Consider the following 14,650-nt stretch of genomic DNA (forward strand, 5'->3'; position numbering starts at 1 on the left):
AACTTTTAGTAATTTTTCATTAATTTGATACCTTTAATAAATTGTTTACTAACGTAGAATTGTTTTAAACATTATTTGTTTAGACATGCATTTGTTTAGCCAGGTTTGGCCATACGCAGTCGGCAAGGCTGGCGGCTGGCGCCAGCACGTGGACTCGCGGAGATAGTGGTCTGCTTGGTTTCCTACCAGTACGAGGGGATTGTGAACCGACAAGTGCGAGCAAGGCCGTCACGAAAAGCATGTTATAGTGTAGTTGCATTATAGGCATTGTACTAGTACTGGAAATACTGCTGTTAGTGAAACTGAACAACGCGATACAATGGCTGAAGGAGCTGCTCTGCGTGTTCAAACTGCCGTAGACGACATGGTCAAGGATCTCGACAACTCTTGTCTCCGCAAAATATTGGTAATAGTTTTTATTGTCAGCCCGTGCAGCTTCTCCAAATTTGCGATTTTTGGAAGTTGTTGCTTCTGTGTGTTGTGGTTCCGGGAGAGTACTGGGCCCATCGGTAGAGCGGTTTGTTCGCATGGTGTATTTATTTATTTATTGATACCTCAAATGCCCCTGGTACGGGGTATTACATGAGGGGTGGGTTACAATTGTACGAGTTCTACGATGATTGACTTGAAGTGGCACGGGTCGGAGTGGTGCGCAGCGTCGGTGGGCAGATGATTCCAGTCATTCGCTGTTCGAATGAAAAATGAGTTGAGGTGCGCAGTAGTGCGCGCAGGTGGTGGGTATACAGCTTTGGAGTGACTGTTGCGGAGCGAAAGGCGATGAGCAGGTACGATAATCGAGTGAGCAAGAGACGAGTGATAAAACTTGTGGTAGAGGGACAGGCGCGCTATTTTTCTGCGTGACACAAGACTGGGAAGATTAGCCGTATGTTTTAGATGAGTGACGCTAGAATAGTATGAATAATCTGAGAAGACAAATCTAATAGCACGGTTTTGAATAGACTCAAGAGAATTCTGTAGGTTAATCTGGTACGGGTCCCAAACTGCGCATGCGTATTCCAGCTTGGGACGAATGAACGTTTGGTACGTTAGCAATTTTACGTGAGGAGGGGTGAACTTAAGGTTACGCCGGACATAGCCAAGGGCACGGTTAGCTTCATTTGTTATGCTTCCTATATGATGTGACCAGCTGAGGTCATTAGTCACTGTGATACCAAGGTACTTATACGATGAAGCTAAAGATAATTCGGAGCTAAAAATGACGTACCTATGTGCTTGGTAGGAAGCTCTGCGGTGGAATGAGATCTGCGAAGTCTTCTTGATATTTAAACACATTAGCCAAGTTCGACACCAGTTTTCAACAGTTAGTAAATCGTTTTGAAGGGAAGTGTTATCATGGAAGCTATGGATAGGACGGTAAAGGACACAATCGTCTGCGAAAAGTCGAATACAGGAGGAGATGTTTGTCGGTAGGTCATTGATGAAGATTAAAAAAAGTAGTGGTCCGAGGACAGTGCCTTGAGGAACTCCGGATATAACAGGCGCTAATGAGGAAGTATGCCCATTAATACAAACAAACTGTTGCCTGTTTTGTAGGAAGTCACACAGCCAGTCGAAGACAAAAGGGTTAAGATTTAGGTGTGAGAGCTTAAGGAATAGTCGTTTGTGTGGTACCTTGTCAAAGGCTTTCTCGAAGTCGAGGAACAGGGCGTCTATGGGAATATTGCGATCAATGCTTGAGCTGATGTCATGAGTAAATAATGCAAGCTGGGTCTCACAAGATAAACCTTTTTGAAAACCATGTTGCTGTGGGTGAAAGGAGTCAACAGAGATTAGAAACTTGGTTACATGCGAATAAATGACGTGCTCCATTAATTTTGAAGCCACACACGTTAATGAAATCGGTCGATAGCTATTATGTGATGACACAGCATGCGCAGTCGACATGCACTGCCATGTGAAAGGTTGTACGTGGTATTAATGTGACGATTGTGTTATGTGTCGCTATACAAATACGAGATACGACGACAAGCAGTGGGGAAAACTAGTTTTTAAAAGAAAATTGCTTCAAATTCGGTTCGGCAGAGTCACGTACCGTTGTCACAATCGCTGCCGATGTCGGCCAGCAGAAAAGTGGTATGTGCTAACGCTTGTGACTGCAAATACAAAATTTTAGGTAATTGGGAGTAACAAGAAAGAAAATCGTTTTCTTTTCCGCCATAAATGGGAAATATGACAGTAGTGTGGCCTCACGGTAAAATGTGCATCCACTCTGCATTTATTTGTTCAATCCTAGAAAATAATTATGTGCCTCAGGTAGGGACGCTAAAATAGTAGAATGCACTAAGCACAAGTTGATGGGCTGTTTGGTTTGACGTATTGAAGCAGAAGCATGTGAAAAACAATGGACACAACAAAAGCCACAAGTAGCATGCTTCATACATAGGATGAACAGCTTGTTCTGTTGTGCCTTTCTAAAACTGAAAGCCAAGCAAGGATTCACATGGTGTCAGAGCTGATGGATGCGGTGATACACTTTGTAACATTGAAGTTGTCTTGGCATTCAGGTTGTATTACCCACTGTGGTGGCTCAGTGGCTGTGTGCTATCTGCAGCTTAGCTTGAGCTTGCGGGTTCGATTCTTGGCCATGGTAACTGTATTCCCATGGGGGCAGAATGCAGCAATGCTCATGTACTAAGCTTTGGGGGCACGTTAAAGAAACCCAGGTGCTTGAAATTAACCTAGAAATCTCCCTCTCCCCCAATTCCTATTTCTTTTTGGTTCACTGCCTTGAAAGAAAGTGCTGCCATTCAGGCTTTTGGTATTACCAAGGCACACACAAAATAGGTGTGAAAATACACAGCGTGGTCCATGCCCTGCTTGTAAACAGTTAACGAGATGCTGACCATGATGGCTGATAGGGCTTTCAATGTTCAGCAAATGACGTTTTCAAATGAGGTTCTGACAGTGAGGCTTTCAATGTTCAGCAAAACTCAAGAACAGTTTTTAGGACTGACAATGATGCTGGGGCACGTAGAACAGAAATGAATCCCGCATAAATTGACCACAATGTTCAGGACATGTATGACTGCACAGCACACTTTAACAGGCCAGATGGAGTGTTATAAAGAAATATTTATATTCACTTTATTCTTTGTGGTGATCTCCACTTAAAGAACTTCATCATCGTCCAGCTAGTTCCACACTGGCAAAATTTTCTCTGCAGAACACCTTGAATGAAACCTCGATGTTTAGAATCGTTTCAAAACAGGGCCTCACGTTTCATCGTCATTGACTACACCAGACATTCCAGCATGACAAGAAACAATTGCTATCACTTCCTTCTTTGGACCCACACAGAAACGTTTCGCTTGTCTGTCTGCTGCGCAAAATCAACAGCAAACATCCTTCTTCATTGCCGCTTAGACCTTATCACTGTACTTGCTGTTTGCGCAATAACCTCAGGTTTCAGAGTCTCTGTGGTCATACTAATGCATTTAACACATTTGCATTGCCACGTGCCATTGTATTATGGAATAATCTTCCAGATAATATAGCCAACGTTCAAGATACCGAAATCTCTAGGAAACTGCTGGAGGCGCTGTTTCTTCAGCACTAGAAATGTATTCTTGGCTAGGTACAGCTATTTATACAGATCCATAACTTTGTGTTGTCCTTAACATTTTATAATGTTTGATCTCCATGTACATTTTGTATTTCTTACAACCAAGAGGTTGTCATTCTCAGATCCATGACCTTATGCGTCGTCTTTAAAGTTATATAACTGTTCGATTTGCATTTACATTTTGCATTTCTTACAATCAAGAGTTTGTCATTCTTCTATTTTATATTGTCTTGATCGATCTTTCTAAAAACAAAAATATGCACTCCCCCCCCTCACACGATGTTCCCAGGTGGAACCTGTGAAGTACCTGTATAAAAATAAATACCAGCCTGCACATTTTCATGGCAGCATCTGTTTTCAATCAAATCAATCCATCAAAAAGGAAATTTTTATTTCTCCATGAGAAATATGGAGGTGACGGGAAAAAAGCCGCAAACTGCAGCTTGACAAGGCTTCGGCCCCCTACAAAGTCCAGCAGCAAGTGAGCCGCGGTACACTTCTAAATGTGTATAGGAAACAACTAAACATACTTATTGAAAAAAACATGCTTTGACAAAAGATAGACAAATAACCTATAATTACTTAATAAAGAGCAGAATGAGTTTTAGTTTTTATACAATGTGGAAATATCTGAAATACAGAATCAAAATGAATACAAAGCTCTGAAATTAAAAATTAAAAAAAAAAAAACTTCAGCTTCAAGGTATAAGAAGGTGTAGTCAGTGTACTTGCACTACAGGTATCGCCCGTCACTGTTTCATATCTTCCTAGTGGAAAAAATAAATATGTCGCATTTGGGGGGGTTAAGTCACATAACTTGCTTTGTCACATAACCTGAACATTGTGTTGACAATGCACCCCAAACTCTTCTTTTTCCAGGGCAATGTGCACAGGTGTGCAGTTAAGTGTTGTGACAATTCCAGCTTGTCTATGGATGGCGCTCGCACGTGCATCATGAACTGCTCTGAACCTCTTAACAAAGCCCAGAGTAAAGTCGAAGGTGAACTTGGAAACTTTCAGGTGTGTTTGTGGCCATTAGATTTTTTGCTTTTGTTTGGAATCTTGCTTGCATTAAATCGACAAGCATTCAGTGTTCAAGATTCCAAGTGCCTGCGAAACATGAGCCCAAAAAATGCTTACTTGTCACTTCATAAAAACTTCTGCATTGCACATTTTTTTTTTATCATGCTGTAAATTTTTGACCTGAGCCTGTATTACAATATTTTATTTATATTCCAGGAACGCATACGAATGTGTGTTATGCAGTGCGAGAATGACGTGCGGGACCAGATGGGCTCAACGCCAACAGAAGCAGAAGCTTCCAAGTTAAAAGGCCAATATGACTCTTGTGTTGTGAAGTGTGCAGACAAACATATTGCTCTTTTGCCACAGATGCAGCGAAGAATGAAAGAGTCGTTAAGTCAACTTTAGAGGCTAGTGTACACTTGTGTCAATTGTTTGTACTGACTCTTGTGTTTCTAGAATGAGTTAATATCAATTAACATGCCATGTAGCTGTGCTTGTTACTTTCTGCCATAAATGCTTGATGAAAAGACAATAATATTTTGCTTTTGTTGGGGTTTTATTACACATTGAACATAATTTGCTTAGTTGCAGTCATTAGGCCTTGCAAGGGTAGTTGACAGTGTGTCAAGGGTTCCAGAGGGCTGATATAGTAATGCCTAATGTAAGGTGGTTTAGGTACATGATATAGTGGGGTGACTTGCACCAAAACTAGATAGTTCCCGCCCAGTATGAGCTCTGGTTCGCCCGTGTACGGTACCTGGTGCGCATGCTCGGTGACATCCCTGAGACAAATACCCTATACACGGATGCTGCTCGGTGTCGCAACGGGTATTCCGCGGTAGTGCTGGATGGCGCTGAAACATTTATTATGGCCGCCTCCTTATGGGGTTCTACACCTGGACAGAGAGAAGTCCTTGGAGTAGCGCTTGCTGTGCGACACGCTCTCCAGATTCCTGGGGAGGTGTATATCCTAACCGATTCCCAGCAGGCATGCCGCGCCTTTTTGACGGGACGCGGCTTCTTCAAGGCGGCTCTCCACATTCTACACCAGTCACCAAACACAGACACATCTGCCCCACAATGCATCCACTTGCTCTGGACTCCTGGCCATGCCTCACTGCTGGGTAATGACCGCGCACATGCGGTCGCTCGAGAAATTACCCTCCGGGCTGCCCGACATGACGAGGATCGGAGTCCAGATCAGGCGGGCTCCTTACTCACATACAGAGACATATTAAAATACTATACACAAGCTAGACACACCATGGATCCGCCGCCGCTGTCGTTCTCGCAAGAGGAAGAGGTGGCACTCCGCCAACTCCAAACAAACACATTTCCCAATGTTCTCTCCCTGCATAAATTTTACCCTGACCGCTACGCAGACTCTTACCCGGGCTGTAGAAGCTCCCCCACGGCGTTCCATGTCATGGTGCAGTGCACCGCAAAATTATTCCCTCCCCTGCCGGTCATCTTGCACCCCTTCCGCACCAAAGAGCTGTGGGAGGATGCCCTCCACGACGGGCCTCCCGAGGTCCACCGGGCCCTAGTTCAACGGGCCCGCGCTGTCGCTGAGATTGTTCTAGGGACCCCGGACTAGGGGTCCCTCCCACACTCTTACTACCTTTTCTTTATGTAATAAAATGTTTACTCTCTCTCTCTCTCTGGTTTCACAGCCAGCAGCAGCCATTATGCATCTTCATTATATTACAAAGTACAAATCTACATAACATGTGGGATTGGGCTTGGTGGTACCCCACAACGTTACTAGACTAGATTCAGTTTTCAAACTTCTGTGACTGCGTGGACCCGCCACCGATTCTCACATCTCGTGGCACTGCTGTCGCACATAGCTCGGTCAGCACGGCGCGGACAGGGTGACGAAGCACTGTCCGCGGCTGTTCATGTGATTTGGTGGTGTGTATACATGCATGTTTTGCTGCAGTCTCTGTGCCTTTTGCGACACTCTTATGCGTGTTAGATGCCGCGTGCATTTTGTGCAGTTTACGGCCCGTATCATCAAATTTCATTTTTATCCGCGGTTCCTGCAGCGAGAGCATGCTTTAAATGTGCAAGTAAAGGGTGCTTGCAAGCGAGCAAAGCTCATGTAGGTTTGAACATTGCACTTGTGAATGTGGTGCTCTGATGAAAGAAAATAGTGCTAGCTTCATTTTTTTTTTTTCATCTTGAAATGAAGTGCTCAGAGTGTGTATATATCGAGAGAAGGTGCCTTGGATTTGTTCCTATTTTAAAAGTGCACTGATCGGCCTGCTGACCGCTACAACTGCTGATTAGTAGCACTTATTAGTACTAATTAATTAGCCAATTGGCCTGCTGACAGCTACAACTGATGAATCGTAGCAACGTTTAGTACTAATTAATTAAAAATTAAAGAGGTATTTAGTTATCCCTACGTGGATGAATGCGAAAGCATTGCGGTCACCAAAAGGTCGAGGGTTCGACTCCCACCAAAAGTCGTGGGTTCGAATGCCTTAGTTAACTCTCTTAATTAACTGGGCCTTAATTAACACCAATGGTCGTGGGTTCGAGAGCCTTAATTAAATATATCTGAATTAACTGTGCATTAATTAGCTTCACCTTAATCCACTCTGCCTTAATTGACGTCATCAACTGCCTCGATTGGCTCACTTGGGTTCCCTTGACTTTTTGGACCATCGTGTGGTCATGCCTACGCCAGATTTTCCGCCTCATGAGCCATATAATGCATTTGCATTAATAATTAGTACTAATCAGCTACAGCTGATTACAGCTACTGATCAGCTACTAATCAGCAAGAGCTGATTAGTAGACCTGGACTAAGGACTCCAACAGCGCACTGTGCAGGAGCACAGCAGCATTTTCACATCTCAGTAAAGTTTTACCAGCGAAGCTGTTCTAAGTCGAGCCAGAGGGTGCGCCGAGACTAGGAGCAAACCAACCAGAGCACGTGCCGGGGGAGGAGAGGGGTATAAGAGCAGGGGGGGGGGGGTGTTTCGCCAACGCGCGCCTTTTCGCCCCATGGATTGCGCTCAGCGCAAGCGGCAGCGCTGACGTTGCGCAAATCCCGAGCTTCGAGGGCGAGAAGTGCAAGCCAAGCGCCACCGGAGGAAAGCCGCTACCGCCGAGGATCGAGAACGGGAAGCGCAAGCCAAACGCCAGCACAGGCAAGCTAACCCCGAACTTCGAGAGCAGGAGGCCGAGCAGAGACATCCATCAGGTCTAGCAAAACGAAGACAACGAGAGAAAAGACTTTAATGAAAATTGCGCAAAACACGAGGTTAAAGTTGAGAGAATGACCACCAGCTTCGCTGTTTTCACAGCTTTCACTGCGTGGAACTGGCTCTACTTTTTTCAATTAATCTGCTAAACGCGAGGCTATACAAACATTAAAAAAGGCACTGGTGAAAAGACTTGTTGCAAAGTCGGAGGACCCGAGCGCTTTCGCCAACGCAGAGCTGCACCCGCATAGATGGATGAGGCTGAACCCTTTAAATCGGGCGGTGGCGTACGCCACGTAGCCATGACTATTACCCTATTTTGTATTGTGGTGGGTGAAATTTCACCCCTGCCTTGATTTTAGCCACCAATCAGATAACCTCTGTTTGGTTATTTCTACCCATTAAACGTCTATTTTGCCTTCACTGTCCCTAAACCCCAATGCTCTGAAAAAATCAGCCCCGTTGCTTTGCACTGTAGGGTTAAGCCCTTTACAGAAAAGTATGAGGTGTTCAGCCGTTTACTCAACATGATACTTAGTAGCGCAAAACTCGAAATAAAAGACAACAGTGAAAAGACGAGAGGAAAGACGAGCGCTACACTCGCAACTGTTTATTTCGAAGCAAGGCTTGCTATATATACACAAACATACGCATGCACAAACGCAAGGAACACAAAAAGGGCGCCAGTCAGCCGAAGGCATAATAGTCACATTGTATGCTTAACAATCTGATTTCTGAATCATAAAGTGTCACGGTCGTTTGACTAACGCAGGCTGGACCATTGATTTGGATGTGGTAGGCCTCTAACAGTTCACGAGCGGTTTTATTTCATTCCCCTCAGCTGTGGCAAGCGCTACATTGGGCAAACGGGACGCTGCGTCAACGACTGAATGAGAGAGCACGCAAATCTTTTAAAGAAGGATACCACCGCGCACTTGTCCGCGCATTGCAGGTCTTGTCCCGACTGTGAACCGCTGTTATTTAATGTCAGGATCCTAGGCAAAAGTAAGAACAAAACCGCTCGTGAACTGTTAGAGGCCTACCACATCCAAATCAATGTTCCAGCCTGCGTTAGTCAAACGACCGTGACACTTTACGATTCAGAAATCAGATTGTTAAGCATATAATGTGACTACTCTGCCTTCGGCTGACTGGCGCCCTTTTTGTGTTCCTTGCGTTTGCGCATGCGTATGTTTGTGTATATATAGCAAGCCTTGCTTCGAAATAAACAGTTGTGAGTGTAGCGCTCGTCTTTCCTTTCCTCTCGTCTTTCACTGTTGTCTTTTATTTCGAGTTTTGCGCTACTAAGTATCATGTTCAGTAAACACCAACTCGCCCAAGAAGAAGTTATTTTGAAGCCGTTTCCTCTTCTTCTCCACACGCACCGCAATACTCCCATCCTGGCTTCAAACAACAAAGAGCTTCCCCTAGAATTATCATAGATATTTTCTTTCGCAATTTCTTGCTTGAAAGTTCTGTATGTTCCCAGTGCTGATTTCGTCTGCATCCCTGTTTTCCACAGACCCCTCTCTGTTTCTTTAACCTTTTTCTTAACCGCTGTTTCCTGGTTTGCACCCCTCCTGCAGTCCAAATATTTGATTGACAATTTTCTGGTCGGCTTCCTCCATTTTGTGTCAACATTCCTCATGTACAAATAACTGAAAACTCCTTGCCCACCGCTTTTCTGCCATTTCTCTCAATTGCTCCTCAAATTCTATCTTGCTGCTGGCTTCCCTGCCCTCAAATGACGTCCATCCCATGTCACCCTGTACCCCCTGATTTGGTGTATTTCCGTGTGCTCCCAGAGCAAGTCTACCTACCCCTCGCTGCTTAACTTCCAACCTTGCTCGAACCTCTGATCTCATGCACAGGACCGCATTGCCGAAAGTCAAACTAGGGACCATAACCCCTTTCGAAATCCCTCTCACCACTTCGTACCTATTGTAATTCCACAGTGCCCTATTTTTCATCACAGCTGCATTTCTGCTGCCTTTAGCTGTTACATATTTTTCATGTTCCGTTAGGTACTCAGCCCCATTGTTTATCCACACTCCAAGATATTTGTACTTAACCACCACCTCCAGCGTAACCTCCTGCATCCTATGCTCGCTGCCCTGATTATCATTAAAAGTCATGACTGCCGAGTTTTCTTTACTAAACTTCAAACCTAAGCTATCTCCCTCTTTACCACAGATGTCCATTAATCTCTGCAAGTCTTCCTTGCTGTCAGCCATAAGTACAATGTCATCCGCGTACATCAGTCCTGGTAATGACTGTTTAATCCATTCTCCTTGCTTGAAAAAGGAAAGGTTGAAGCCAAGTCCGCTCCTCTCAAATTTTTTCTCTAATCCTTGTAAATACAGCATAAACAACAGAGGTGACAGAGGGCACCCCTGCCTAAGCCCCTGCTGTATCTCTATAGGCCCAGATACCTTGTTTTCCCATTTTATAAGCACCTTGTTACTTTATAATTATAGATATCTTTTAAAAGATTTCTTACTCCATCTTCCACATCTAGAGTGCCCAGTATGTCCCACAAATCCTTTTGGATTACACTGTCATAGGCTCCCTTGATATCCAGAAATGCAAGCCATAGGGGCCTGTGTTCCTTTTCTGCTATTTCAATACACTGTGTCAATGAGAACAGATTATCTTCTAACCTTCTTTGTTTCCGGAACCCATTTTGTAGTTCCCCCAGCACCTCCTCGCTCTCCACCCATGCCTGCAGTCTGTCCTTTATAATCTGCATCACCACCCTGTAAACCACTGACGTCACTGTTATGGGACTGTAGTTGTTTATGTCGGCTTTGTCCCCCTTTCCCTTATATATCATGCTCATCCTGCTCAGTCTCCACCCGTCGGGGGCTTTACTGTCCATTATCATTTTGCTCACTGCCTCTCTTAACGCTTTCTTAGATTTTGGGCCCAATGTTTTTATTAACATAATTGGGATGCCATCAGGACCTGTCGATGTGCTACTAGGAACCCTCTTCTCTGCCCTTTCCCACTCGCTTTGTGCTAGTGGAGCCACTGCACTAACTAGTCTATCCTCACCTGATTGAGCACATGCTATATTTCGTTCTTTAAATTTTTATGTCATCATTGTTCTTATATGTTCCATTGCCTCATCTCCTTCTAGCCGAACACCTTGAGCTGTAATTATAAACCTTTGCTCTAGGCTAGTCTTATTACTCAAGGAGTTAAGATGTTTCCAAAATTTCTTCGATGCTTTTCTATCCTTTTTGTTTACTTCGGACAACCATTGGGTCCCCTTTCTTCTAATGTTCTCATTGATCAGATGGGATGCTTCCCTTCTACAGTTCAAGAAGTTATTCCATTTTCTGCCTACATCAGCTTCTGGTTCACCCCTCTGCTTTGAATATCTGTGTTCCCTGGATGCTTCCTGACATTTCTCTATGGCCTTCTTAACCTCCTCATCCCACCAGGTCTTCTGTTCCCTTTTAGCCTGACTCGTACCTTAGCAAGCTCTAGCTCAAATAGCCCTGTTAAATTTGCATATGTCCATTCTGTTTTTGTATCCTCTGAAATTACTTTCTCAATTTGTTGGGTTGCTATTTCAAGCTGCTTTTCCGAGTAAAATATCCCACCTGGTTGTTCATCTTGCCTCCTACCTACTTTCATTTCTCTTCTAAAACTCGCCTTAATACGTTTGTGATCACTACCTAGACTTCTGGAGCCATATTCATCTATGTTCATTACTTTTAGCCGATCGTCAGACTCTGCTATCGTGCATCCTATGTGACATTAGTGCATAATCTATTGTCGACTGCAGGCTCCCTACCTCCCATGTTATGTGCCCTTCACACTTCTCAGTACTGTTGCATACAACTAAGTCATGCATTTCACACATATCCAGCATCATGTTACCTGTTGAGTCTGTGTACCCGTCCATGTCTTCTATGTGTGCGTTCATATCACCTAGTATAATAATCTCGCACCCTCCTCCTAGCTCATTAATGCCACTTGATATCCATTCCAGCATTTTTTTGCTTTCCTCTTTGGCATTTGCTCCTGTCCACAGGTATACAAAGCCAAGGACTGTATGCTCTACTGCAACTTTCCCTTTTAGCCATAAATGCTCCTTGCATTCCTGTTTGACCCTTTGCCAATTCATACTTTTTGAATGAATGCACCAATTTCACCCCCTTTCCTGCTGCCCTCTGTTCTATTACAATATTCCCAAGCATAGTCAGGATTACAGGGTGGTTGCTCCATGTCCCTAAGATGTGTCTCCAGAGCTACCTGCAGCGCTCCCGCCCTCTGGCGGCAAGCCAAGGCAGGGGGGCTATGAAAGAAAGGTGTTTCCACCAACGTCGACACGAAAGAAGACAAGGTCTACGTACACCCATGAGCAAATGTATGGGTGTAATGTGCACCCATACATTTGGGTGTAATGTACACCCACAAGGTCGCCGAAAAAACTTAAATTTCTTTGTAATTAACAGGCATAAACTGAAATTAATGAGTGCACAGGAAAGTTCGCAATGCCAAGTTTGGACTGCAGTCCTCAGTTTCAAGTTGCATTCAAAGGCAGAGGTAAAAATCAGCTTTATCACGAAATCCCTGGTCCGTATACTTTTGCTCACAGGTATACATGGTATACATACAGGGGCCGTATTCTGAAACGTTCGCCCTAGGCGAAATTTCTTTTTTCGCTTTCAGGCGTGCGCTGAGTGGCTGTTTTAGCAAAATTGGATGAGCTGATTGGGTGGTTGAGCCCGACGTCATTCAATTTTGCTCAACCAGCCAATCGGCGCGCACGCCTGAAAGCGAAAAAAGAAATTTCGCCTAGGGGCGAACGTTTCAGAATACGGCCCCATGGTGTTTCAGCGAACACTTTCAAAAATCCTTGAAGGTTTTCTGTGGCAGATAGAGCAATTCTAGTTCATGAGCTGGTCTACTCGAAGAAGCGGACATTACTTGCACAAGAAATTGAAATGCATTATCAAATAATTACCAAAAATTCACTAATTAAGTTTTAAACTAATTACTTGATGGCCCATATTGCATATTGCAGATTGATGGCATATAACTTGGCGAAAAACACGCGCACATTTGCCATTTGAATTCAATAGAAAGAATATTTTCAGGGCTCCTTCCGCCAGGTGAGACATACAAATACCAACCCTAAGGACGCGCGTGGGTAAATTCAGCATCGCGACCGGCTATCACGTGCAGCAAGTGCACCGACCGTGATGTGATACAAATGCCTACAAAAGTTCAGCTATTCCAACCTAACGCAGTTGTACATTGCTCTCGCATTCGCGGTTACGCTAACAAAACGCGAACGTAACTCGGGCAAGGCTATTCCGGACAGTGCGTGTCCGGAATACTTCCTATTATTAACATTATTTTTATTATAATTCGCCACTGTTCAAGAAAGAAACAACGATAACTCTCGCAGACTCATCCTGTGCGCTACATGGGAGGAGTTAGCGGTTCTAAAGTTTCGCATTCAGAATTTTTTTTGGCGGATCTCAGCGCTGCACTGAAACAGTATATCACTGAGTAAGCTCGAAAGTTCGCAGGAAAGCAGTACGATGCGACGAAACTCAGTATTGCGGGAGCACAATTAACGGATCGTCTATTGCCGATTGATGATACCGTTGCCGCAAACACTGGGGATGTACAATTTCGATTACGCGCAGACACGACACGCTAGTCGAAAAGGTTGCAGGGCTGCTAATAGAAAAAACAAAAAACAACTCGGTGCTCGAATGACCCATTGAGCGAAATGCAGCTCTACTAACGTGAAACCTGGGGAGGTGCGAAGCATGCAGTGATGCACCGCTAATGGGCTCATAGTGCCTTAAGAAATGGCTCATAACCCCGCAAACGCGGCCTCCCCATTACGACGACAGAAGTGAAATTCTACGCTGGAATGATGAGCGGCAACGCAGCCAGCTGTGGAAGACGACGACGACGACAAACGCGGGAGCATGCAGTGGCACGAACGCGTGCCGAGCGCGAGCACGAGCCGCTTGCTTACCACGACGATTACGACAGGAGACGCCGACAGCCCGGGCGCATAAGGTGCTTCGCACCTAAAAGGGCATGCGCCGGTGACATCGCTGTAAGCAGCGACCGCGTGCCAGAAGCCTAAGCAGCTTGTCTTGTCTAACTTGCTGACAACCATTTGTAAATGCTCAATTTCCGACTCCAACACCAGAGGGGCACATTCAAAGAAATGAGGTAGTATAGATGCCATTATTATGTCAACGCAGCTTCTTGCGCTTCCTAATGGTTTCTGGGTCGATGGCATTCAGCCTGCGAAGTACCGATGAAGCATTTGGCAGCCTCAGTTGCAGCTGTATTCAGAAAATGGAAACGGCGCTCTCGGACGCTCCTTTGATCTTCACTATAGGAAGGCTGATTACGCCCTCGCTGAAGACGCCTGCAAGGTCTGCTGCTTCCGAGCTCAAGAAGATTCTTGCTTCTTGTCTTTGCGCCACTCGTTACGGAACTTTCGCTTTGTAATTGAGTGTTTCCAGATGATTATTGTCGCAATAAAAATGCGCAACGCTAGACCGTTTGCTTTTATGCGGCTTAATTATCACCTTTTTTTTTTTTTTTGTCGTTGTAACCAAGTGATTTATGCTTAGCAATACAATGATGGTGACAAAGTGGCACTTCTATTTTGTGCTCTATTCTGCGTTTCCACAGTAGACCGATTAGCCACTGAATATCAATGCCATCTAGCAAGGTCCCGATCAGCCCTCTACCTTAACCCGCAAATGCAGCACGTTTCGTACAAGCCTCGTGCCGTCATTGCGATACTAAATACAAGCAAAGAAGGCCAACATGT

The 14,650-nt window shown here is 44.7% G+C and overlaps 1 protein-coding gene across 1 annotated transcript; it reads left to right on the plus strand.

Annotated features, from left to right (window-relative positions):
- The first annotated feature begins 118 nt into the window (after positions 1 to 118).
- On the plus strand, positions 119 to 5,146 carry LOC119461527 (protein FAM136A-like). The gene is made up of 3 exons (XM_037722874.2): positions 119 to 406; positions 4,463 to 4,603; positions 4,823 to 5,146. The coding sequence occupies exons 1-3, from the start codon at positions 320 to 322 to the stop codon at positions 5,012 to 5,014; spliced, it is 420 nt and encodes a 139-aa protein (XP_037578802.1). The 5' UTR covers positions 119 to 319; the 3' UTR covers positions 5,015 to 5,146.
- Positions 5,147 to 14,650: the final 9,504 nt, after the last annotated feature.

Source organism: Dermacentor silvarum, chromosome 1 (assembly GCF_013339745.2).
Source record: "Dermacentor silvarum isolate Dsil-2018 chromosome 1, BIME_Dsil_1.4, whole genome shotgun sequence".
Taxonomy (NCBI): Eukaryota; Metazoa; Arthropoda; class Arachnida; order Ixodida; family Ixodidae; genus Dermacentor; species Dermacentor silvarum.